A 27,521-nucleotide genomic window follows, 5' to 3' on the forward strand; every position below is an offset into this window, starting at 1 on the left:
TGTAAATGCTTCCAACTCCATTTTCAAAATAAAAGTAATGTCTCTCTAACCTAACAGAATTGAATTGAAATTGCATGTATCTACAGTATACAGAAATTGTAATTTCCTAATGCAGTGCATTCTTTTACATAGTATTTATTTTAGAATATTTATATACTGCTTGCCATGTTAAAAAGCCTGAAGTGGTTTACAGTAAATTATAAAACAATACATCATTATAAAAACACAAGAACATTTAAACAAGTTAATGGTTAGGAAAAGATGTGCTGCTAAAAATGAGAGACCACCTTCTGCTGTGTAGGCTGCCCAGCCTCTACGTTCAGAAGGGGAGGGGTTGCTGACCAAACATTGGCCTACTGAGGTTCGTTTGGCCATGGTGTGGAGGGCCTTCTCAACTGTGGCACCCACCATGTGGAATGAGATCAGGTGGACTCCTAGTATGGAGTGCTTCTGCCGAAAACTGAAGACATACTTGTTTGCCCAGGCATTTCCCTGACTGCTAGGCACTGTCAGCTGTCCTAGTTATTTTAATGAGGTTTTATTGTTTTTATCATTTTTTATTGTTTTAATGATTGGTTTTGTGGGATTTTATCATGGTTTTACTTTGCAAACCAGTTCGGAATTTCTTTAAAAAAACGAAAAGTTTAGAAATTTTCTAAAATAAATAAATAATAAAGCAATATTTTTAAACCCGACATTAAAAAGCATTTAACTAATTATTCTAAAATATAAAATAGTTCATAAGATTTTTTCCCACTTCTCCTGAAATGTCCAATTTTTCCACTAGAGTGGAGCCACTTCGTAGTTTGGGGGTGCTCTTGGACCCAGAACTGTCACTTGAGGCACAGGTGAACTCAGTGGCACGGAGCACTTTTTATCAGCTTAGACTAGTATACCAACTACGCCCTTATCTGGACAGAGGTAGCCTAGCTACAGTTAGCCATGCTCTGATAACTTTTTGACTGGATTACTGCAATGCGTTATACGTGGGGCTGCCTTTGAAAACGGTCCGGAAACTTCAGCTAGTCCAAAATACGGTGGCAAGATTGTTAACAGGGACTGGCCAACCAGCTCTTTTTACGCCAGTACTTTTCCAGCTGCACTGGCTGCCAGTCCATTTTCGGGCCCGATTCAAAGTGCTGTCATTAGCATTCAAAGCCCTTAATGGCTTGGGGCCAGGTTATCTGAAGGATTGCCTCCTCCCATATGTGTCTGCCTGGACCTTAAGATCATCCTCAGAGGCCCTTCTCTATGAGCCCCTGCCAAAGGAAGTGAGGCGGATGGCTACTAGGAGGAGGGCTTTTTCTGCTGTGGCACCCTAGTGAGGTTCGCCTGGCACCTACATTGTATTCTTTCCGGTGCCAAGTGAAAACCTTCTTATTTTCCCAGGCATTTTAGCATGTTAGCTTTCTAGACTTTTAGCTTTGCTGGTTTAAATCTGTATTTTAAATCCCTGCATTGCTGCTAGGTTTTATTCTGGTTTTATTCTGGTTGTATTGTTATACTGTGGTTTTAATGTTTTATATATTTTATATTGTTTTATTGTGTGCTCTTTGATTTTAATTTTTGTGAACCGCCCAGAGAGCTTTGGGTATTGGGCAGTATAGAAATGAAATGAACGAATGAATGAATAAATAAATAAAATTGAAAAAAATAGCCATGTAAAAAAGCCATTTTTATCTGCACTTTTTCCAGGTTTATCTTTCCGAGCTCCACATCTCTATTATGGATTAGTTTAAAATCCTTTCAGTTGCCTTGCTAGCTGTCATATTCCCCAAAACAGGATGTTCTAAGCTCTGCTGGATATGCAGGTCAGCTGAATGTTTCCTGATCCTTTTCAGGAAACTAGGATTCATGTTTATCTCCTACTTCAAGATGATTGCAGCAAATCGCGGCATTACTCTGACACAATGGATCATTTAGATTCTTCTTTGCTGCAGGCAATATGTACCAAAGACTTGCTCGAGGCTAGGTCAAGGGCTTCATTTTTGAGCAAGGGTGTGACTCTTATAGATGCTTCAGACTTCTGCTGAAGAAGTGACACCAGCTGAATGCACAGTCACTTTGGTATTGACCTGATGGTGTGTCTAGTAACACTAGAAAGTAAACTCCCAGAGTGTTGCTCTCAACCTACAGAACGTGCATCTCCCTGAAGTTTCTCTGAGTTTTCTGAATCCAAACGTAACATTCTGTGCACTGTATCACTGGGTGTAGTACAATCTGTCCAATGTGGGAACCTATCCTAAGTTGTGTTCCAATGATTTTTACCTAGTGCAAATGACATCAAAGTGGAAATTGAAAAAGAAACATACTTTAAAGCTAACAGAAGGAAGATCATTTTTGTGGTTAGTACTCAAACAACCTGTAGAACCTTGAAAGGAAGGTTACGGACACTTGCTTTTTGCCATCCTAGTTCACTGCAGACAGTGCATTAAAAAAACACACAGCCCCTCAGCTCAGCTTGGTGCCCCCTACAGCTCAGTTTGGCACCCCTTTCAGCTGGGCACCCTGGGCAACCGCCCACCTTGCCCACCTCTAAGGCCAGCCCTGCCTAGAATATGTGCTTCAGCATGATACTCTATGTTAGTGGTCCTCAACCTGTCAAGAGCTGGAAACCCCCCCCCCCAACCAAGCAATATGTAACCACTTCCTAATGCCTTAAATGAAGTTGAGGTGGAACCAAGCAGTAAACAGGTGGAGCCCGTGCACCCTCCAGGCCAACACGAGAAGTGAAACAGTGCATCAGCACATAGATTCAATTTCCAAGTTACAAGGAAAGTGGAGGAGGAGGCCTTTCCACCACAGAATACAAAATAGTGGTGGCAGCGCTGGTGTGACCCATCTGAGGTTGGGCTGTGAGCCAGTTGTAGGTCTTGACCCACCTGTTGAAGATCTATGCTCTGTGTCACTTCAGTTTTGGGCCAGCGGGCAACGAGTTTTAGAATGTGAGTGGGTGAGAGAGAGATGATGTATCCACACACAACGGCATATGGGTGGTGTTAGATTGGCCTTCAGCAGCCTTCCCCAACACGGTGCCTTCCAGATGTTTTAGACTAGAACTCCCATCAGCTCTGACCATTGGCCATGCAGGCTAGGGCTGATGGGAGTTGTAGTCCAAAACATCTGGAGGGCAGCATGTTGGGGACAGAAGTGCCACTAGGGCTGGACCACCAGGTGGAATTCTGTGGCCCTGCAGCCCGGAGGTCCCCCCCATGTACAGCCTCCTATCCCACCCCACACTGGCACTCGCTCGCTTCCCAACTGACCGGCATTTTGTTCACTCTTCCCCAGCACTCCTTTTGCTCTCTCTCCCCTTCTCAGTTTCCCCCAGGGCAGTATTTTCTCTCTCTTTTTCTTTCTTTAAAACTTTCAGGTCAGGCATGCTGCGGAGAAAGCTGAATTCACTTTCTCTAGACAGCCTCTAGATGGCCATGTGGGCCCACAGGCATGCTGCAGAAATCAAGATCCTGCGCTGGACTGCAGCCAGACCTGTTCTAAAAGTTTTAAAGAAAGGGAAAAAAAGAGCGAGAAAAAGGTGCTATCTGGGAGGGCAGGGAGGGGGAGAGGGAGAGAGCAAGCAATAAAATGTGCAGCTGCCTGGTAGGAGGAGTGGGGGGAGAGGAAGCACCGAGGTGGGGGAAAGAAAAAGCAGAGAGAAAGAGAGAGCACCAGGGTGGGGGAATAAACATATAGAAAGAGAACTAGCATGGTCTGAAGAAAGGGCATAGTCTGAAGGCACTTGAGGCTGCCACCTGCTGAAGCTAAGCAGGTTTGGGTCTGGTCAGTGCTTGGAGGAGAGACCACCTGGGAACCGCATGTAAACCTTTGAGTTCCACGATGGAAGAAAGGTGGAATATAAATAAATAAAAGCATGTCGGGGTGGTGGAAAAGAGAGCGAGGCAAGGAGTGTGGAGGGAATGAACCTGGGAGGGACACCCAGGAGTGTGTGAGGGGGCCCCCAGACAGCACCTTGCCCAGGGCAGCACCACTGGTTGGGGAAGGCTGATCTTCAGCATCCCTCTGCCCTCCTGTTACAGTATTCCTCTGTACTTACACAATAACAGTTGTAGCTGATTCTTTTGTTTTTCTTTTTGCAATATGTTTCCTCTTATTTGTTCTAGAAGGCTAGACCTTCTCCCAATTAAAACTTGTTAAGCTTGCAGTCTATGCATGTTTAGACATAGTGGCTGGAGGATGCTGAGAGGTGTAGGACTTTTTTCTGTCTATGCATGCAGAGGATTATGCCCTGCATTCTTTATCAGAGGCTTGGCACTGGCTGTCCTCATCACTGGAGATAGCGTTCATGGCCATCAACAGGCAGGTCCTGATTGGTAGTAGCACCTTGGCTTCCTTCACATGGAGCTTCTGTACTGCAATTGAGATTGCTCCTTTGCTCGGAAGTTTGAGGGCTCTTTACATGATGCCGTGATCATCCAAGGCGTCTCCTGCACTAAATGCCCTTTGTTCCATTTTTAAATAGATCGCAGATAATGAGCTATCAAATTATCCTGTTGTGTTCCGCTTCAGTTTCCTCCGTGAAAAGAGGAAAAGTGGCAAGAAGAGGAGCAAGATCAATGAAAGATAATGGAAGACTCAGATATGGGGAGAAGGAGGGGGAAGGGGAAGGGGGGAAAGGAAGTGGGTGAAAAAGGGAGTCATTGTGATCCTGCATTTAAAATGGCAGCAGAAAGCCCCAATTTAAATGCATGATTTTAGGCTGGTACAGAGATGCCCCTTGTCTAGGGAATTCCCACCCTTTATTTTTTTTTGGATGCAAAACTTGATGGTTTTAGGTACTAAGTAAAAGCTGTTTTCCTGGGCCTTTAATGTTTTTTTTTTTACAGTGATTGGTTCTATTGCTGTTTTTAACATCTGCTAGTGATATTTGTCCAAAATGGACAAGCATGGGAAAATTTAATTCAGGTGACCATCACATTCACTACTGTGGGCAAGAATCCCTTAGAAGAAATGGAGTAGCACTCATAGTCAATAAAAGGGTGGGGAAAGCAGTACTGGGGTACAATCTCAAAAACGATAGAATGATCTCAGTACGAATCCAAGGCAAACCATTCAACATCACAGTAATTCAAGCCTATGCCCCAACCACTGAGGCTGAAGAAGCTGAGGTTAATCAGTTCTATGAAGACCTACAACACCTTCTAGAACTAACACCAAAAAAAGATGTCCTTTTCATCACAGGGGATTGGAATGCTAAAGTAGGAAGTCAAGGAATAAGCGGGATAACAGGCAAGCATGGCCTTGGTGTACAAAATGAAGTAGGACAAAGACTAATAGAGTTTTGCCAAGGGAACACGCTGATCATAGCAAACACTCTTTTCCAACAGCACAAGAGACGACTCTACACATGGACATCACCAGATGGTCAATACTGAAATCAGATTGATTATGTCCTTTGCAGCGAAAGATGGAGAAGCTCTATACAGTCAGTCAAAACAAGACCTGGAGCTGACTGTGGCTCAGATCATGAGCTTCTTGTTGCAAAATTTCAGCTTAAATTGAAGAACGTAGGGAAAACCACTAAACCATTCAGGTATGACCTCAATCATATCCCTTATGAATATACAGAGGAAGTGACGAATAGATTTAAGGGATTAGACCTGATAGACAGAGTGCCTGAGGAACTATGGACGGAGGTCCGTAACATTTTTCAGGAGGCAGCAATTCAATCCATCCCAAAGAAAAAGAAATGCAAGAAAGCCAAGTGGCTGTCTGATGAGGCTTTACAAGTAGCTGAGGAAAGAAGGGAAGCGAAAAGCAAGGGAGAAAGGGGAAGATATATCCAACTGAATGCAGTGTTCCAGAGAATAGCAAGGAGAGACAAGAAGGCCTTCTTAAATGAACAGTGCAAAGAAATCAAGGAAAACAATAGAATGGGAAAGACTAGAGAATTCTTCAAGAAAATCGGAGATCTCAAGGGAACGTTTTGTGCAAAGATGGGCATGATAAAGGACAAAAAAGGCAGAGACCTAACAGAAGCAGATGAGATTAAAAAGAGGTGGAAAGAATACACAGAAGAACTATACAGGAAAGATCTTAACGTCCCTGATAGCCATGATAGTGCGCTCACTGAGCTTGAGCCGGACATCCTAGAGAGTGAAGTCAAGTGGACCTTAGGAAGCATTAGTAACAACAAAGCTAGCAGAGATGACAGTCTTCCAGCTGAGCTATTTAAAATCCTAAAAGATGATGCTGTTAAAGTGCTGCACTCAATATGCCAACAAATTTGGAACACTCAACAGTGGCCACAAGACTGGAAAAGGTCAGTTTACATTCCAATTCCAAAGAAGGGAAATGCCAAAGAGTGCTCAAACTACCGTACAGTTGCGCTCATTTCACATGCCAGCAAGGTGATGCTCAAAATCCTACAAGCTAGGCTTCAGCAGTATGTGAACCGAGAACTACCGGAAGTACAAGCTGGGTTTCGAAGAGGCAGAGGAACTAGAGATCAAATCGCCAACATTTGCTGGATCATGAAGAAAGCAAGAGAATTCCAGAAAAACGTCTGTTTCTGCTTCATTGACTACGCTAAAGCCTTTGATTGTGTGGATCACAACAAACTGTGGCAAATTCTTAAAGTGATGGGAGTACCAGACCACCTTACCTGTCTCCTGAGAAACCTGTACGAGGATCAAGAAGCAACAGGAAGAACCGGACATGGAACAACCGATTGGTTCAAAATTGGGAAAGGAGTACGACAAGGCTGCATATTGTCACCCTGCTTATTTAACTTATATGCAGAGTACATCATGAGAAACACCGGGTTGGAAGAATCACAGGTCAGAATTAAGATTGCTGGGAGAATTATCAACAACCTCAGATACGCAGACGATACCACCCTAATGGCAGAAAGCGAAGAGGAGCTAAAGAGCCTCTTGTTGCGGGTGAAAGTGGAGAGTGCAAAAGCTGGTTTGAAGCTCACCATTAAAAAAACTAAGATGATGGCATCTGGCCCCATCACTTCCTGGCATATAGAAGGGGAAGAAATGGAAGCAGTGACAGTTTTTATTTTCTTGGGCTCCAAGATCACCGCAGACGGTGACTGTAGCCATGAAATTAAAAGACGCTTGCTCCTTGGGAGGAAAGCTATGGCACACCTAGACAGCATAGTAAGAAGCAGAGACATCACCTTGCCGACAAAGGTCCGTCTAATCAAAGCTATGGTTTTCCCAGTAGTAATGTATGGCTGTGAGAGCTGGACTATAAGGAAGGCTGAGCGCCGAAGAATTGATGCTTTCGAACTGTGGTGCTGGAGAAGACTCTTACGAGTCCCCTGGACTGCAAGGAGGTCAAATCAGTCAGTCCTAAAGGAAATCAACCCTGACTGCTCATTGGAAGGACAGATACTGAAGCTGAAGCTCAAATATTTTGGCCACCTAATGCGAAGAGAAAACTCCCTGGAAAAGACCCTGATGCTGGGAAAGATTGAAGGCAAAAGGAGAAGGGGACGGCAGAGGATGAGATGGCTGGATAGCATCACCGATGCAATGAATATGGACTTGAGCACGCTCCGGGAGAGAGCGCAGGACAGGAAGGCCTGGCGTGCTATGGTCCATGGGGTCACGAAGAGTCGGACACGACTGAACGACTGAACAACAAGTGATATTTTACTGCATTTGTTCTTATTTTATTGTTATTATATGAGATATAATTTTAAATGGTGTTATAAGCCACCATAAGAACTAAAGATCAAAAGGCACAACACAAATAATTAAATAATTATATCCTTTGAGAAAGAGTTATCTTTCTGGAAACCCAGCAGCCATTCAGCAAACTGGGTGATCTTGAGTTAGTCATTTTCTCTCAGCTTAATCTACCTCACAGGTATAGTGAGGATAAAAGGCGGTGGGGAAGGGAACCATGTGTCCTTCCCTGGATGCCTTGGAGGAAGGATGGGATAAAGACATAATCTTAATAATACGAATTCTGCATCAAGAAAACCAACTGCTTTAAAATAAGCAAAATGTGTATATTTCCCCTTACTTTACATAATTTATTCTGCCATTTTTACTATTTTGCACAATTCATTTTGGTTTTGCTAGTCATTGAGAAGAGCAAGGAGCTATGCAGGGATCTCGCTGACCTGCTCACTGACCAGTCACCCCTTTGGTCTCTACGATTTCAGCAGGCATTAACCACACACTTTTAGGCATATCTTCACAACCATACGGGCTAGAAACTTGCTTTTTAAAAAGAATATGAAAACTGAGATTGTATTTCCAGTACTACATTCTGAGGGATTTCTGCATTCTCACAGAAACTGTAGCATACACTCAATGCTGTGTGTAATACATGCTTCCAATGTTGCATCCCCTCAAACCGCACTTTCTCTCAAAAAACATAGTCCTAAAATTATATCAGTGATGGTCAAATTAATATTTCCCCATGATGTAGGACTTAATCCAAAATGTCATTCCACAGCTGTATCTTACCTCACTCAATTTTTCCTTTTTCGATTGTGTGGCAGAATGTATTGTTTCCAGCTCTTCCTTCCCAGTGAGCTTTCTTTTAAGATTGAACTGCACTTTGTATGGCTCGGAATACTGCAGAATCTTGAGTGCATCTTCATATTTGATATTATCAAAAAAGACTGTGGCACTCAGAAGCTGATCACCTGTAAAGAGGTAGCATAAGCTAACTGAGTTTCAAAATACCAGGCTGGTCCATCAGTTCCCTGTCTATGGTTTCAGCGCAGGTCTGCAAGGAATACAGATGCCCTTTAAAAGATCTATGGGTATTTCTAAATCATAGTAGTGAAATATCTAGTGGAAAGTAGCTTATTGCAAAATTTAAAAATCAATATTCTAGTGTTACCAAACTCTTGATCCCACAATCTGCTCATGAAAATATTCACACATATTTCCAAAATTAAAGGCTGGTGTTGGTATTGACCTCGTTTTCTAGATCCTCCTTCCTTCTGGCTATGCGTATGTTTCCTCAGGAGTATGGCTCGGGACAAATAACCCAGCAAATTGCCTTATGACCCTTTGCCAAATGTTGCTGTTAAGATAAAATCCTACGCATGTTTAGACAGAAAAAAGTCCTATAGTCCCCAGCATTCCCCAGCCAGTCATGGGCTTTTTGCTGTCTAAACATGCATAGGATTATACCCTAGAGACTGAATATCTTCTGGAAATGACTCTAGACATTTACGTTTGTTTCTTGTAATTTAAACCTTTTATCCTTTCTTTTTGTGTGTACAAGAGACCCACCCTCCTCCACTATGTCTTTGGGGGTACAGTAATTCTATGTGCATGTCATAGCTTCTCGGCCTACAAAAGAACAGTGGATCAGGCCATTCACAATGGCAATAGCAAACATCCCAGACTCATGAACTGGTGAATGTGTACACAGAATGTAGGCCAGCCCTTATTCAGAAATCTTCAGAACTACGAATGCAGGGTTAGCCTACAATGTAAGAGCACATTATTCAGCCACTCACAAAACCAGGTTGCAGTGGCTAATTACCGCAGCTGCCTGGTGTGTGTGCATGTCTGTGTTATTCTGGTGTACATGCTGGGAGTTGTAGGACTTTTTTCTGTCTAAACATGCATAGAATTGAGTCTTAAGTAAGAGTCGTCCCATATCTACTGGTATTTGTTCAGTCATTCATTTATAAAACATATAGCTGCTTTTGCCCTTCTCTGTAGAAAGCGCAATAGGAACATTATGGTTGAAGGAAAGTGTGAATGAATTTGTTAAATATCTATTTTAATGTGTATTAGATTTATTATTACTCTCCTAGTTAACTGCATTAAAATCATATCACAAGGTCATTCTGTACCTTCTCTCAGACTGAATAACTTTGATGCTGGGGACTCCTTGAGCACTTGCTTCACAAATATTCCTTCGGGTCCTCCACCGGCCACACTAAATCCACTTGCGCCAGATTCCACTTCAGTTTGCAAAGTCACCTCCATGGACTCCTAGGTGCCCCAAAAGGTGCATTATTAAGCCTAATTTCATATATATGACTTCGAATCATTCATTTCATTACATCAGCAAATGCCATAACATCATAAACATCACCTCAAGAATGGTTGTGTCAGATGTGCATTTCTGAACATCATGTAGATCAGGGGTGGGCAACTTGTAGCCCTGCAGATGTTTTGGCCTACAACTTCCACGGTCTCGACCACATGCTGCCCACTCCTAATGTAGATTTACAAAAGCTAAGGGGTCCTCTGGCACCTGAAAGATTAACATACTTAGGGCACAATCCTAACTAGATAGGTGGCCGCCTCCGACCTTGGAGACGACCACCTATCCAAAGCAAGGCAGGAGAGGCACAGGGGGATCATTCCCTCCACGCCTCTCCTGCCTTGCTATTTTTCACTAGACAGCTGTTTTTGGCTGTCTAGCAGCAGGGAGGCCAACCGGGAGAGGAAGCTGCCATACGACACATTGGATGTGTTGTACGCACTGTTCCACTCTCCCTGCCCCAGAACGCTCCCCAGCCCCGCCCCTTTTCAGTCGCTCCGCGCTCCTCTTGCGAGCACAGAGGATAGGGCTTCTCTGCGCTGCCTTGGAGGCAGCTCGGACGAGAGGGGCAGTCAGTTTTCCGGGAACCAACCTCAGAGCGCGGGCTCCAAGGTCAGTTCCCGGAAATGAGCATATCCTATGGCCTGCTAGACAGTTTCTAGCAGCCATAGGATTGCTCTCTCCATGTGGCATGAAATGCATGGCAAAAATTTGGATATTATATTGCTGTGGGCTTGCTGTCTAATTACTGTGAATGTGCCCTAAAGCAATGTCTGATCAGAATCCAATTTGACAATCATGTTTGACCTTGTTCTCTGAGATTTGGAAGTAATCTCTGTGGAAATGAATGGGTTCTTTTCAAGTAACAGTGTTTACGATTGGGGTACTAGCTCTTCTTATTTATTTATTTAATTTCTATACTGCCCAATAGCCGAAGCTCTCTGGGCGGTTCACAAAAATTAAAACCAAACAACACACAATAAAACAATTTAAAATATATAGAACATTAAAACCACAATATAACAATACAATCACAATAAAACCTAGCAGCAGTGCAGGAGTTTAAAATACAGATTTAAAACAGCAAAGCTAAAAATTTAGAAAGCTAAAATGCTAAAATGCCTGGGAAAATAAAAAGGTCTTCACCTGGCGCCGAAAGGAATACAATGTAGGTGCCAGGCGAACCTCACTAGGGAGCTCATTCCACAGCCGGGGTGCCACAGCAGAAAAAGCCCTCCTCCTAGTAGCCACCCGCCTCACTTCCTTTGGCAGGGGCTCACGGAAAAGGACCGCTGATGATGATCTTAAGGTCCGGGCAGGCACATATGGGAGGAGGCGATCCTTCAGGTAACCTGGCCCCAAGCCGTTAAGGGCTTTGAATGTTAACACCAGCACTTTGAATCGGGCCCGGAAATGGACTGGCAGCCAGTGCAGCTGGAAAAGTACTGGTGTAATATGAGCTCGCAGGCCAGTCCCTGTTAACAATCTTGCTGCCCTATTTTGGACCAGCTGAAGTTTCCGGACCGTTTTCAAAGGCAGCCCCATGTATAACGCATTGCAGTAATCCAGACGAGAAGTTATCAGAGCATGGATCACTGTAGCTAGGCTATCTCTGTTCAGATAAGGGCGTAGTTGGTATACCAGCCTAAGCTGATAAAAAGTGCTCCGTGCCACTGAGTTCACCTGCGCCTCAAGTGACAGTTCTGGATCCAAGAGCACCCCCAAACTACAAACGTGATCCTTTAGGGGGAGTGCAACCCCCTCCAGAACAGGTTGAATATCACCTAGCCGGGCAGACGAACCACCCACTAACAGTACCTCCATCTTGTCTGGATTGAGTTTCAGTTTATTGGCCCTCATCCAGTCCATTACCGTGCCCAGGCACTGATTCAGAACAGCCACTGCCTCACCTGGATTTGATAAGAAAGAGAGGTAGAGCTGGGTGTCATCCGCATATTGATGGCACCTCAACCCACACCTCTGGATAACCTCCCCCAGCGGTTTCATGTAGATGTTAAACAGCATGGGGGATAAAATAGAGCCCTGTGGAACCCCATGGCACAATTGCCATGGCACAGAGCACTAATCCCCCAGCATCACCTTCTGGAATCGGCCATCCAAGTAGGAGTGGAACCACTGTAGTGCAGTGCCTCCAACTCCTAACCCAGACAACCTATCCAGAAGGATACCATGGTCGATGGTATCGGAAGCCGCTGAGAGGTCCAGGAGAATCAACAGGGTTGCACTCCCCCTGTCCCTCTCCCGGCAGAGGTCATCCCACAGGGCGACCAAGGCACTTTCCATTCCAAAACCAGGCCTGAAGCCTGATTGAAATGGATCTAGATAATCCGTTTCATTCAACAGTGCCTGGAGCTGTCCTACAACCACCCGCTCAAGCACCTTGCCCAGGAAGGGGATGTTGGCCACTGGCCTATAACTGTTAACATCCTCTGGGTCCAGGTTAGGCTTTTTCAGGAGTGGTCTAATTACCGCCTCTTTTAAAGCGGCAGGCACCACTCCCTCTCTCAAGGAGGAATTTATAACCTCCTGGACCCAGCCAGACAACCCCTCCTTGTTTGATTTAATAAGCCATGAAGGGCAAGGGTCAAGCACACAAGTAGTCAATTGGACTTGGCCAAGCACCTTGTCTGCATCCTCAGGCCTCAGTAACTGAAACTCATCCAATAAAACTGGACCAGACGGTGCTCTGAACGCCTCTACCAATGGAACTGCATTAATGGTGGTGTCCAATTCATGATGAATCTGAGAGACTTTATCCTCAAAGTGCCGTGCAAACTTGTCACAGCGTGCTACCGAGGGTTCCACTGTCTCTCTCCCTGGCCCAGAATGTAACAGGCCACGAACCACTCAGAAACGCTCCGCTGGACGATACTGAGAAGATGCAATGCTGGTGGAAAAGAACTGTCTCTTTGCCACCCTCACCGCCACAGAGTAGGTTTGTAATTATCTGTTTACAGACCACCTTGCATTCTGGAACTGGTGAAGCCTATGATTTTTGAATGCCCTTTGCTGCTACACATGAAATCTCCTAGCAGCAGTCTTTACTGCTTTGGGTGTTGTGGCAATAACATTTAGAGTGACCAGCAATTAATTTTCTTTATTTAATTTTCAGTGTACACCCATGAACAGCATGGTGAGCTGTTAAGAAGCTGTTCACAGATTTATCTTACATTGATAAAAGAAGCATTCTTAGTAGTTAGGGGCTGTTTCATCTGGATCCTAACAGCTCAACAGTGACATCTGCATAGGATAATTCTCCCAATTTAAAATCAAAACAGAACACTAATGGCTTCTCAAGGCCATTCTATCATCCAGAGACCATAGAATATTACAACGCTTTTAATGTTGTCAGATTTGCCTGGTTTTGAAAAGTGAATGTATACTTAGGAGCACAATGATATAATAATTCAATAGAATTCTGAACAGCTCCAGCCACCTGCATATCCTGTTTCATTTCATAGGTGCGGCTGCCTTATCACAAATGAATCAGTCATCTAGGTAACTTGGGTAAACAGTCTGATTAATTGTGAAAAATCTGCATGACACCCTTCCCACACAATGTGGTTTCCAGCCTGGCATTACCTTGAATAGATCAATATCCTTGATAGCTGTAAGTCAGCAAAACTACACTGATATCACTGGAACTACTGGGCTCATTCACATGTATTCAAAAATAAAACTGTACAGGAAGCCCAAGCAACAGAGTTTTCCAATTTAAAATGACGTCTAGTTTAAATCATTCAAATGAAATCATTTCTGTAAAGCCCTTTGCACAACACAAATTCCAAATAACTACTACTGTGGTGGATTGCATCTCAGTTTAGCAAAGGGAGTCCATGCACAGATTCTCTTCCGGGTTCCATTTACTTCCACAGCTACTGTATTGGTGGTTTCCCTTGTCAGATCAGGACTACAAAATGCAGCACTGAATGCACGGTCAGGTCTGTCAGTTTTGGTAGCTCCAATCACTTGTTTAGGGTAGGGGGCTGGTTTCAGGCCTATCTTTTCTCCTCCTTCCTACAACAGGTGATCAGTGTTATTAGCATTGACAGTGGCAACCATGGGTTGTGAATATGTACATGACTGTGTATGTCATAATTCTGAAAAGTATAGAATGTGGTAGTGGGTGCAGAATTCAGCAACTTCCTGAGAATCACAGCTTTTTATTATTTTGTCTCATATATATGTGTGTGTGTATGTGTGTGTGGGTATGTATGTTTACACACACACTCACACACAGAGATATATATCTATATCTATAGATAGATATAGATATAGAGTGTGTGTGTAACGAGTTTCTAGCATTTAAGGCTGCAAAAATATGTTTGATAGTATGTGGGCAATGCCTGCTGAAATCTCAGCAGCTAGAAAGGTCATGGGATAAGATCGTCAGGGGGTGAAATGCGACTTCATTGTCCATGCCCACCCTATCACAAGCAAAGCCAGGCTAAAACAGAAAACACTGTAGAATGAATTATGCAAGCAATGCTTTCAGAATCCAGCACAGAATTTGGATTGTATATGGATATAAGCGTAGACTACAACAGAGCCCTGGATATGTACATAGAGTCTTCAGCACAGCAGTGGATGTGCAGCACAGCCCTCTGTGATGTGTAGGAATCCATGGGTTTAGTACAAGCAAAGTGTTGGAAGTTCCCTTAGAACAGGGAGAAATTTTTTAGAAAGCCTGACATCTGCTTCACACAGGCAATGGAGCCTTGAATGCAAATTTTAGGCTCACGCACACTCCCCCCACCATGTGTACAATAAATTGTGTGAGTCAATGCCTGTGCATACAGATATGCACGTACATGTCCCACCCACACGATCCATTCATTGCTTGTTTGCCTACAGTGTAGAGGATGAATTCCTCTACACTCTGTGGACGGTGCACGCTTGCATACACAGGTAAACACACACATGCTCAGTCACACGCTATACATTCTATTTGTGTTGAGGGGAGTGCTTAAGTGTAGGACTCTCTCCCATGTTTTTCCACATGTACAATCGACACAACCAAGACATGTGTGAACTGGTCCTATGCAGCTTCATAAACTGAAACAAATCTGGAAAGTATTCTGCAGGTAGCAAAGCTCATATTTGTAAATCTGTGGCTGCATTCAGTTCCAGGGCCAGATATCAATGAGAAGATAGAACTAGGTGTAATGCACTCTAAGGAACTCCAGCACAATGCTCATCTGTGCTGAAGGGCGTACCTGACATTTATCAGACACTTAATCTTACCTGTGAATCACTCATTTTGATAGAAGAATCCCTTCTTTGTCTGTTCTCTATATCTTGCTGAAGCTGGAAATACAAGTGTAATTTTTAGTGCTTAGCTATGACGGATTTGCACAGATCATACAAAACTCCTTAGCCACCTGTCATCCTGAAGTCATTAACTCTGGATTACATACATACATATATATATATATATATATATATATGTGTGTGTGTGTGTGTGTGTGTATAATTAACCAAAGCTATGTTAAAATAATTGGATGAATCAGCCAAATTTTTCAGCGGACAATTAATTTCAAGTGTTTTGAAGCTGCGATAATCCGTCATTCACCCATAATATTAATTAACACTGTGACTGAAGAAATAACAAATAATTGAATTAAAAGCCCCCTTCAGATTTCAAAGGCGAATCTATATATACATGTGGGGACCTGTAACAAAATGTTGCACTGTATCCATAACCATTGACAGGAGTGCTCCTGTTTAGGGCTCCAAGCCTGGGACAGGAGCCGGGGGGAGCAATCCTATGTCCCCTAGACAGCGCCTGGGGGAGATAGGATTTTTTGGTTTCCCAGCTTTGAGCTCATAGACAGTGTTACGAGCTCACAGCTGGGAAACTGTGCTGCCTCCCCCCTCCCCCCCCCCATAGCTGGGGCCGACAGAACGGTGGCAGCTGCCCGTCTGTGCCTGTGCTCATAACACAGAGCACAGACAGGGTGAAAAGGGGGCCCTGGGGATGGGGAGGGGACAGCGGAAGCTGTTTTATTAGACAGCTTCCTATGTAGTCTCCGGCTCCGTTCCTGCCTCCTCCCCGAAGCTGCACTTAGAGGCCCGCAATTGGGCGTCTAAGGCAAACTGTAGGGCAGCCAGAGCACGGAACGAATCCTCTCCTCCATGCTTCAGCCGGCCTGCATTGGATAGGCAGTCGCCTCCAACTTATTTTATTTTATTTATTTATTTCATTTATACCCTGCCTTTCTTCCTCTTGCAAGGAACCCAAGGCGGCTTACATTATCCTCCTCCTCTCCATTTCATCCTCACAACAACAACCCTGTGAGGTGGGTTGGGCTGAGAGTCTGTGACTGGCCCAAAGTCACCCAGTGAGCTTCCATGGCCGAGTGGAGACTAGAACCCGGATCTCCCAGCTCCTAGTCCAGCACTCTTGCCACTACACCACACTGGCTCAGAGGAAGTTGGAGGTGACCATCTATCTCAATAGGACTGCGCCCTTATATTGCTTGTTCAGGGCTCATGAGTGCGTATGTGGATGTTTCAGCCTGAGGAAAGGAAAAAAGGCACTATTTTTCTTTCCTATCCTCCTTAAACATGTCCTTCCCCTGCTGTGGTATATACTGCAAGATCCAGTTACTATCAGGAATGTAGCCTCTATGCACCTTCAGACCATTTCTATGCCCTATACCACGGCATGATGGAATGACTTTCCACGATGTCATTTTGGCACCAGACAAAGACACTTCTATTTGTCCAGGCATTCCAGTATGTAGTGTGTGCTTGGTTTTAATGGTTGTTGTTGTTATTGTTGTTGTTATTGTTGATTAGTCGTTCAGTCGTGTCCGACTCTTCGTGACCCCATGGACCATAGCACGCCAGGCCTTCCTGTCCTGCGCTCTCTCCCGGAGCGTGCTCAAGTTCATATTCATTGCATCGGTGATGCTATCTAGCCATCTCATCCTCTGCTGTCCCCTTCTCCTTTTGTCTTCAGTCTTTCCCAGCATCAGGGTCTTTTCCAGAGAGTTTTCTCTTCGCATTAGGTGGCCAAAATATTTCAGCTTCAGCTTCAGTATCTGTCCTTCCAACGAGCACTCAGGCTTGATTTCCTTTAGGATGGACTGATTTGACCTCCTTGCAGTCCAGGGGACTCGTAAGAGTTTTCTCCAGCACCACAGTTCGAAAGCATCAATTCTTTGGCGCTCAGCCTTCCTTATAGTCCAGCTCTCACAGCCATACATTACTACTGGGAAAACCATAGCTTTGATTAGACGGACCTTTGTCGGCAAGGTGATGTCTCTGCTTCTTACTATGCTGTCTAGGTTTGCCATAGCTTTCCTCCCAAGGAGCAAGCGTCTTTTAATTTCATGGCTACAGTCACCGTCTGCGGTGATCTTGGAGCCCAAGAAAGTAAAATCTGTCACTGCTTCCATTTCTTCCCCTTCTATATGCCAGGAAGTGATAGGGCCGGATGCCATGATCTTAGTTTTTTTAATGTTGAGTTTCAAACCAGCTTTTGCACTCTCCTCTTTCACCCTCAACAAGAGGCTCTTGAGATCCTCTTTGCTTTCTGCCATTAGGGTGGTATCGTCTGCATATCGGAGGTTGTTCATAATTCTCCCGGCAATCTTAATTCCGACCTGTGATTCATCCAACCCGGCGTTTCTCATGATATACTCTGCATATAATAAGCAGGGTGACAATATGCAGCCTTGTTGTACTCCTTTCCCAATTTTGAACCAATCGGTTGTTCCATGTCTGGTTCTTACTGTTGCTTCTTGACCCTCGTACAGGTTTCTCAGGAGACAGGTAAGGTGGTCTGGTACTCCCATCACTTTAAGAATTTGCCACAGTTTGTTGTGATCCACACAATCAAAGGCTTTAGCGTAGTCAATGAAGCAGAAATAGACGTTTTTCTGGAATTCTCTTGCTTTCTCCATGATGCAGCGAATGTTGGCGATTTGATCTCTAGTTCCTCTGCCTCTTCGAAACCCAGCTTGTAGTTCCGGTAGTTCTCGGCTCGCATACTGCTGAAGCCTAGCTTGTAGGATTTTGAGCATCACCTTGCTGGCATGTGAAAAGAGCACAATTGTGCGGTAGTTTGAACACTCTTTGGCGTTGCCCTTCTTTGGAATTGGAATGTAAACCGACCTTTTCCAGTCTTGCGGCCATTGTTGAGTGTTCCAAATTTGTTGGCATATTGAATGCAGCACTTTAACAGCATCATCTTTTAGGATTTTAAATAGCTCAGCTGGAAGACTGTCATCTCTGCTAGCTTTGTTGTTACTAATGCTTCCTAAGGCCCACTTGACTTCACTCTCTAGGATGTCCGGCTCAAGTTCAGTGAGCGCACTATCATGGCTATCAGGGACATTAAGATCTTTCCTGTATAGTTCCTCTGTGTATTCTCTCCACCACTTCTTAATCTCATCTGCTTCTGTTAGGTCCCTGCCTTCTTTGTCCTTTATCATGCCCGTCTTTGCACAAAACGTTCCCTTGAGATCTCCGATTTTCTTGAAGAGATCTCTAGTCTTTCCCATTCTGTTGTTTTCCTCGATTTCTTTGCATTGTTCATTTAAGAAGGCCTTCTTGTCTCTCCTTGCTATTCTCTGGAACTCTGCATTCAGTTGGATATATCTTCCCCTTTCTCCCTTGCTTTTCGCTTCCCTTCTTTCCTCAGCTACTTGTAAAGCCTCATCAGACAGCCACTTTGCTTTCTTGCATTTCTTTTTCTTTGGGATGGATTTCGTTGCTGCCTCCTGAACAACGTTACGGACCTCCGTCCATAGTTCCTCAGGCACTCTATCAGGTCTAATCCCTGAAATCTATTCCTCACCTCCACTGTATATTCATAAGGGATATGATTTAGGTCATACCTGAATGGTTTAGTAGTTTTCCCTACGTTCTTCAATTTCAGCCAAAATTTTGCAATAAGAAGCTCATGATCTGAGCCACAGTCAGCTCCAGGTCTTGTTTTGACTGACTGTATAGAGCTTCTCCATCTTTGGCTGCAAAGGACATAATCAATCTGATTTCAGTATTGATCATCTGGTGATGTCCATGTGTAGAGTCGTCTCTTGTGCTGTTGAAAAAGAGTGTTTGCTATGATCAGCGTGTTCTCTTGGCAAAACTCTATTAGCTTTTGTCCTAATTTTTTTTTGTCCTGCTTCATTTTGTACACCAAGGCCATGCCTGCCTGTTATCCCGGTGATTTCTTGACTTCCTACTTCAGCATTCCAATCCCCTATGATGAAGAGGACATCTTTGTTTGGTGTTAGTTCTAGAAGGTGTTGTAGGTCTTCATAGAACCGATCAACCTCAGCTTCTTTGGCATCAGTGGTTGGGGCATAGACTTGAATTACTGTGATGTTGAATGGTTTGCCTTGGATTCGTACTGAGATCATTCTATCATTTTTAAGATTGTACCCCAGTACTGCTTTTCCCACCCTTTTGTTGACTATGAGTGCTACTCCATTTCTTCTGAGGGAAGAAATTCCCTTTCTTCTAAGGGAAGAAATCCATCAATAGTAGATATGATGGTCACCTGAATTAAATTCGCCCATGCCTGTCCATTTTAGTTCACTGATTCCCAAGATGTCGATGTTCAGTCTTGCCATCTCATGTTTGACCACCTCCAGCTTACCTTGATTCATTGATCTGTCATTCCAGGTTCCTAAACAATATTGTTCTTTACAGCATCGGATTTTCTTTTCACCACCAGACACATCCACAGCTGAGTGTCCTTTCGGCTTTGGCCCAGCCGCTTCACTCTTTCTGGCGCTACTTGGAAATACCCTCTGCTCTTCCCCAGTAGTATATTGGACACCTTCCGACCTGAGGGGCTCATCTTCCAGCATCATATCTTTTAGCCTTGTGATACGTTCCATGGGGTTTTCTTGGCAAGAATACTGGAGTGGGTTGCCATTTCCTTCTCCAGTGGACCACATTTTGTCAGAACTCTCTGCCATGACCTGTCCGTCTTGGGTGGCCCTGCACGGCATAGCTTATGGCTTCACTGAGTTACACAAGCCCCTTCGCCACAACAAGGCAGTGATCCATGAAGGGGGTTGTTGGAATTACCATTAGGCTATTATTGGGTCCAGCAATTTTTGGTACTTTTGAGGAGTGGGGTGAAACTGACCCCAAATACTGGATTAATCAGAGGGGAGATTGAAAAATGTTTGGGTGGAGATTGGCTTACCTCTAAAGATGAGATGACCAAGAGTTTCTTCCCTCCATTTTTTAACAAGGGAAGAAAACTCTTTGCCACTGCTTTAAGCGGTGGCTTGGCTGCCCTCAGTACCCCAGAAGCTTTCCCTCTGAAATTTGGGACAGAATGCCCCATGGCAGGGGTGGGTAACCTTCAAGTGGCCCTCAGTCTAATTTCAAAAGCCCTCTGCATATGATCAGTTCCGACCTCTGGCAAGAAGAATCTGTCCTTTCCCACAGCACAAGACAGAAGAGGGGGAGAGAGAGAGAGGGAAAAAAATATAGGGTGACAGATAGGGTGATAGACCCACCCGCTTTTGGGTCTCATCCTGCCAACCATTCGCTTTAGCCCACTCACCACTGACATGTGGTGGCTCTTCAGTTTTGCCTTTAACTTATGTGTCAGTTTTGCCTTTAACTTAAATGGGCTAAGGAAGGCAATAATGACTGACTGGGTTCACACAACATGCTAACTCCCACTCAGTGGCTGAGTGTAGGTTGTTGCTGAACTGTGGATTAGCGTGTTGTCTGAACCCAAACCATTTTGTGCAGTGTGGCTTGTGAACCATGCAGTGTGGCCTATTTTTCTCCAACAAGCCACACTGCATGGTTAACAAGCCACCCTGTGGAAAATGTCTTGGGTTCAGACAACACGCTAACCCATGGCTCAACAAACAACAACAACAACAACAACCCACACTCAACCACTGAGTGTGGGTTAGCGTGTTGTGCAAACAGCCCCATTGTGTCAATAGCTCCACAAAACTGATAATGTGTCATTAACTAATTAGCATTATATGGTCAAGTCTTGCCTTTTTGTTAAAATATTCATCTTCTATGCAATACTCATAAACTGGAGAGGATCCTTGTGGTCTTGGTCGTACGTTTTCAGTTGTCACTTCATCGACCTGCAGGAATGGAACAACAACAAAATTATCATTAGCCACTGGGTGCTCTCCATTACTTCTTGAGCCATGGACATTTACCATTGGAACAGTTTTAAACCCCAAGTGTTACAGAGCAGGCAGAGGGAAATGCTTTGAACTTCTTAAATCACTTTTCTTAAGTGAAAAATGTCTGATGTGTAATTGTAAAGTTACCATGTTTACAGGCAATATACCATTTTGTGGGGAAAAACAACGGGGGAAGTCTTTTGCCTTCATGCCAAACTTGCGAGCTTGTAAGAGATGTTTGCTTGGTCACTGCCAAAAAGAGAAAGCCGGACTAGACAGACCTTTGATCTGATCCACTGGGGCTCTTCTTGTGTTTTTAACTTTTTTTTGGAGTGGGAGCCAGAGTAACAATTTTAAATTAGCTGAAGAGGACAGGACCCAATATATTCTTACCCGCTTTCTGTCTACACATACCAGATTTTTGTGTGTGCTACAGTACGCATGAGATTTCCTATGTGAGTGGGGTTCACCACTGACCTTGAGGGAAAAGACATAGTTTGAGTTCATGGGTTGAAGCAAGTTAATGGGACTAATGTGTTACAACTAAGTGTCAGTCACGTTCTATGTAGGGGGCATGAAATAACAAGGATAACATATTTAATATGCACCCGTAATGCTTGAAGCAACAGGCCTTTATCACAAATGGAAGTGATGAATCGTTTATTATACGGGTCTGTTCTGGGTCAGGTTCAATGGAATCTTTCAAATAATGATGCAGATTCTGTTCCAATTCACAGGGGGAAATGGTTCCATTTGGTTTGCAATTTAAGTTCAGGTTCAGTTTGACTTCCTGTTCTTAGCTCCTGTTGTAAAGGAATACTGTGTATAGTTCTGGTCACCACACCTAAAAAAAAGATATTGTAGAGCTGGAAAAAGTGCAGAAAAAGGGAACTAAAATTATCAAGGGGCTGGAGCACCTCCCTTATGAGAGAAGGTTACAATAGCTGGGATTGTTTAGCCTTGAAAAATGGAGGGTGATGTCAAGGGCTCCTTGGAGGGCTCTCTCAGTCTAATCCAGTAGCCAAGTCCAGACGCAGACAAAGGGATTCTTTTCAAAGCTTTATTCTTCTTTTACAACTTACAACTCTACAGGTAGCAACTAGATCTGAGCAGCAGCATCCCTATGCCCTAAGTTGGAACAGTTGGTCCCCGTTTGAAAGGCAACTACTGACAGACCCCTGAATATAAGGACTAGGGAGAATCCCTCCCCTTTTCCCTTGGATCCTCTGGGCGCAACCGTTCTTTGAGCGCCAACCGGGCGCTACGCCTCCTTTCCGCGCTCTCCATTTGGCGCCGCTCTCTGCGTCTGCGCCGCGCATCCAACCAGTCTGCTATCGGTGCTGGGTCACTCCCTGGACTGCTTTCTAATCTAGGAATGTGGGTGGGAGGAATCTCTGTCAGCTGCGGGCCCTGGGAAAAAGGGGCGCGCTCCTCTCCCAGGAGCGACTGCTCTTCCTCCGAATCAGAAGTACTCTGGGATTCTATGGGCTCAGTGTCCACCCTGACATCATCCCCGCTCCCATGAGGCCCCCCCTCCTGCTTCTCCCCTGGGGCCCCGGGCTTGTGGGGGTACAGCTGGTGGAAGCGCCGCAGCAGCGACGGAGCATGCACATTTTCTGCGGGTTCCCAGGATCGCTCATCAGGCCCGTACCCCTTCCAGTCAACCAGATATTGCAAGCAGCCACGAAAAAGGCGGGAGTCCAGAATCTCCGCGATCTCAAACTCCTCCTCCCCCTCCACCAGCACTGGCGGTGGGGGGGAGCCGACTGAGCGATGAGGATCGCCAGAAACCAGGGGGGACAGCAAAGACCGGTGAAAAACAGGATGGATCTTCATGGAGGTGGGGAGAGCCAGGCGAAAAGCAACAGGGTTAATCTGGGCCGTAACCTGGAAAGGCCCCGTGCGGCGAGGCGCGAGCTTCCATGCGGGTGAGTGAGAGGGGAGGTATTGGGTGGACAACCAAACCCAGTCCCCCTGTTGCAGAGACGGACCCGGCTGGCGCTGCCCATCTGCCGAGGCCTTGTAGGCTGTCTTGGCTTGCTCAAGGGAGTCCTGTAAGAGGTGGTGTACTGCTCGCAACTCCTCTAAAAAGTCCTCGGCTGCTGGCACCGAAGAGGGAGCTGGGGTGGACGGGAAGGCCTTGGGGTGGGTAACCAAAATTGGCAAAAAATGGAGTTTGGTGGGTGGAAGCATGGCAGGCATTGTTATAAGCAAATTCCGCGAGAGGCAGCAGGGAAACCCAGTCATCTTGCTGGTAATTGACATAACAGCACAGATATTGTTCCAGAGTAGCATTGGTGCGCTTGGTCTGACCGGCCGTCTGTGGATGGTGGGCGGAGGAAAGACGGAGCGTCACATGGAGCAACGCCAGTAGCTCCCTCCAGAAATAGGCAGTGAATTGGGCCCCCCTATCGGAAATGAGGCCCTCGGGCCATCCGTGGAGGCGGAAAACATGCGTCACGAACAGCTTCGCCGTCTCCCTGGCTGTGGGCAACCCCGAGCAGGGGATGAAATGGGCCATCTTAGAAAACAAATCCACCACCACCAGAATAGTGGTCTTACCGTGTGAGCGAGGCAAGTCAGTGATGAAGTCAAGGGAGAGCAGCTTCCAAGGTCCTGAGGGGGTAGGCAGGGGGTGAAGCAAGCCTGTGGGCTTGCCTGAGGGGGCCTTCGCTCGCTGGCAGGTTGGGCAGAGGCGACATAGGACTTGACATCCTGACACACACGAGGCCACCAAAAATCCCTCGTCACTCCATGAAGGGTCTTGGTGATGCCAAAATGCCCTGCTGTGGGGGAGTCGTGGCACTGATGGAGGACCCTCTCGCGGAGGGGTCTAGAAGGCACATAGACCCAGCCGGAATGGTAAAGCAGGCCACCTCGCAAAGAAAAGGGGGTAGAGTGGGGGGGGCAGAGGCTAGCCCCAATTCCTGAACCTTTGTGCGAACAAAATCATCCTGAGCCTGTGCAGAGTGAAGGAGCTCTTCCCAAGAGTGAGGCACCACAGCTGCCGCCAGGCCTTGCGGGGGAAGCCGGTCAGTCTCCTTCTTGTCAGACACATGCCGAAAAGCTGCATACTTCTCTGGGAGGATGACGGTAGCTGAAGGACTGCCAGAAGCAGAGAAGGGGGGGGGGAAGGGTGAAAGCCTGGGCAGGGACTGGTGCCTCCTCCTTGAGGCAATGCTCCCGGCAGTAGGGAGATGCAAACTCCATTTGCCGAAACCCCCAAGAAATCTGAGGGTTGTGCTTAGAGAGCCACGAAAAACCCAGCACAATTGGGTATAAGGGAACCTTGGCTAAGTGAAATTGAATCTGCTCAATGTGGGACTGGGTGCGTAGAGTGATTGGAACTGTAATACGGGTCACCTCGCCCGAAGAGAGAGGACGCCCATCAATGGTCTGCACTGCGAAGGGGGCAGGAAGGGGCAGGGTAGGAATCCCATGTAAGAGGGCAAAGGTCTCATCCATGAAACTGGTCGTAGCCCCCGAGTCCACTAAAGCTAGTGCCTCTACCCCACCCCGCTGTGGGGAGAGGAGGTGAACATGCAACCTCAGATGAGAGGGTGGGGGGGGTTGGGGAAGGTACCCAGCCGGTGGGGAGCTGACCCCCACACTGGAGGCCCCCAACAAGCTTGGGGGGCAGTCTAGTCAAGCCTGGGGACGAGGAGGAGGAGGAGGGGGAAGGAGAGGAGGAGGAGGCAGCAGAGCCGTGGATTTAACTGGGCAGGTCTTGGCGAAATGCCCCAGACTTCCACATTGAAAACATCGGCGCTCAACTCGCCGGCGTTGAAGCTCCTCTGGCGGCAGTGAGGCTCGGGTAGCCCCCAGCTACATCGGGGTCTCCTCCACCCCCAGCACCAGAGTGGGGGGTGGGGAAGGAGGCAGGAAACATGGGGGAATGGGAGGAGGGAAATCCCGGTCCCAGCGCCCCGCCGGGTCTGGCGGCAGCCCTCCAGCCGACTATCTATCTGAAGGCAGGTCTGGATGAGCTCCTCCAAAGTAGGCAGGCAGGGCATGCGCGCCAACTCATCTAAGATCTCGTCGTTCAAACCATCCAAAAACTGAGCCACTAGCGCGGCATCATTCCATTGTAAATCCTGCATCAGCAAGCGAAAGGTTGTCGCGTAGCTGGAAACCGAGTCCTTGCCCTGCCGGAGGTGGCGAATCTCTCGAGAAGCCATCTGCATGAGCAGGGGGTCACCGAAAAAACGTGCCATGGCTGTCATGAAACCTTGATAGTCCCCGAGCAGGGGGTCATTAGCGAGAAGAAGTCCCGAAGCCCATTTAGCGGCCATGCCCGACAGCAGGTTAATAACAAAACCCACACGAACCTGTTCCGGCTGGAAATCCTCAGGTCTAAGATGCATGTACAGCTCTGACTGGGCCCTGAAAATCTGAAAAAGTCCTCTCTCACCAGAAAACTTATCTGGCAACGCCACCGGGCACTTGTGGCGTGGGGGAATCGGAGGTGGGGGGGGTTGAAATGTTGCCTGTAGATTCTGCACGGCAGCCGTCAGTTGAGCCATCTGATCACGGAGCATCTGGTTCTCTTGCGCCAGAGCTTGCACCGTTGGGTTCCCGGCACCCTCCATAAGGCAGTAGGAGAAAAGAGGGAGAGAGGAGAGAAAAAAAAGAGGAACGGGGACCAAGCTGTCAAGGGCTCCTTGGAGGGCTCTCTCAGTCTAATCCAGTAGCCAAGTCCAGATGCAGACAAAGGGATTCTTTTCAAAGCTTTATTCTTCTTTTACAACTTACAACTCTACAGGTAGCAACTAGATCTGAGCAGCAGCATCCCTATGCCCTAAGTTGGAACAGTTGGTCCCTGTTTGAAAGGCAATTACTGGCAGACCCCTGAATATAAGGACTAGGGAGAATCCCTCCCCTTTTCCCTTGGATCCTCTGGGCGCAACCATTCTTTGAGCGCCAACCGGGCACTACGCCTCCTTTCTGCGCCCTCCATTTGGCGCCGCTCTCTGCGTCTGCGCCGCGCATCCAACCAGTCTGCTATCGGTGCTGGGTCACTCCCTGGACTGCTTTCTAATCTAGGAATGTTGGTGGGAGGAATCTCTGTCAGCTGCGGGCCCTGGGAAAAAGGGGCGCGCTCCTCTCCCAGGAGCGACTGCTCTTCCTCCGAATCAGAAGTACTCTGGGATTCTATGGGCTCAGTGTCCACCCTGACAGGTGAGGGGAGACATGATAGAGGTCTACACAATTATGCATAGTGTGGAGAATGTGGATAGGGAGACATTTTTCTCCCTCTCTCGAAATACTAGAACCTGTGGTCATCCCATGAAGCTGACTGGTGGGAGATTCAGGACAGATAAAAGGAAGGACTTCTTCACACAGCGCATAAACGATGGAATTCGCTACCACAGGATGTAGTGATGGCCACGAATTTGGATGGCTTTAAAAGGGGGTTAGACAAATTCCTGGAGGAAAAGGCTATCAATGGCTACTAGTCCTGATGGCTATGTGCTGCCTCCAGTACTAGAGGCAATGAGCCTATGTTGCTGTCAACATAGATTTAAATTTGTTTAAATCTATGATATATAGATTTGTTGTCTTGTTATAGATCATAGATTTGTTGCTGTCAGATTTAAAACAGCAAAGCTAAAAGTCTAGAAAGCTAAAATGCTAAAACGCCTGGGAAAATAAAAAGGTCTTCACCTGTTGCTGGGGAACATGGGTGGGAGGGGGCTGTTTTGCACTCGTGTCCTGCTTGTGGGTTCCTGGTCGACAGCTGGCTGGCCACTTTGTGAACAGAATGCTGGACTAGATGGATCCTTCGTCTGATCCAGCATGGCTCTTCTTTTGTTCTTATGTTTAAATGAAGCTCAGTAACATTTGAATTAAAAACAATGGCTGATACTCACAGAATCATCTTCTGCGTCAGCCTCACCATCAGCCTCTGTGTCTTCTGGTCTCAGTTGTCTGCCAGAAGCTGTAATTATTAAACAAGCCATCAAACCCATTGATCCACCTGTTATAGATGTGAAAATCAAAACCCTCACAACAGGTGCATCCAAACTGAAATGCATCCAAACCCAAGCATCACGGCCCTGATCCACCTGTAGTTATGGGCAATGAATCATGCATAATAAATGGTGGCCCTTTGTTGGGATGCACATCTGCATTTTCATCAAAAGATGCATCCAGCAGTTCAATAGGGCTCAGATGAGCATTGCAATATGGACCTGTATATGCACACCAGCAAAGTTCACCACAGTATTTTCCATATTCAGGAATTTTGACAAATAGAAATTTGCAGCTTTAAGAAACAAATTACTCAAAGTCTTATATTTGGTGCTCAAACTCTCATGCGGGTGCACTTTCACAAAAGATGCATTTTGAGATGGCTTCCAGAAATGTGTA

General features: G+C 46.0%; 1 protein-coding gene across 1 annotated transcript in view; it reads right to left on the reverse strand.

Annotated features, from left to right (window-relative positions):
- AHNAK2 (AHNAK nucleoprotein 2) overlaps positions 1-27,074 on the reverse strand; it is a 50,760-nt gene extending 23,686 nt beyond the window's left edge. Inside the window, exons 1-5 of the mRNA XM_084843203.1 lie at positions 27,023-27,074; positions 21,012-21,107; positions 15,265-15,327; positions 9,803-9,944; positions 8,451-8,632 (exon numbers count right to left, since the gene is read on the reverse strand). Of these exons, the coding sequence (XP_084699329.1) occupies positions 8,451-8,632; positions 9,803-9,944; positions 15,265-15,279 (339 nt within the window). The 5' untranslated portion in view covers positions 15,280-15,327; positions 21,012-21,107; positions 27,023-27,074. The remainder of the gene's footprint in view (positions 1-8,450; positions 8,633-9,802; positions 9,945-15,264; positions 15,328-21,011; positions 21,108-27,022) is intronic.
- Positions 27,075-27,521: the final 447 nt, after the last annotated feature.

The sequence above is a fragment of the Heloderma suspectum genome, chromosome 1 (genome assembly GCF_057233095.1).
Source record: "Heloderma suspectum isolate Gila_16-S chromosome 1, 16-S_ref, whole genome shotgun sequence".
Taxonomy (NCBI): Eukaryota; Metazoa; Chordata; class Lepidosauria; order Squamata; family Helodermatidae; genus Heloderma; species Heloderma suspectum.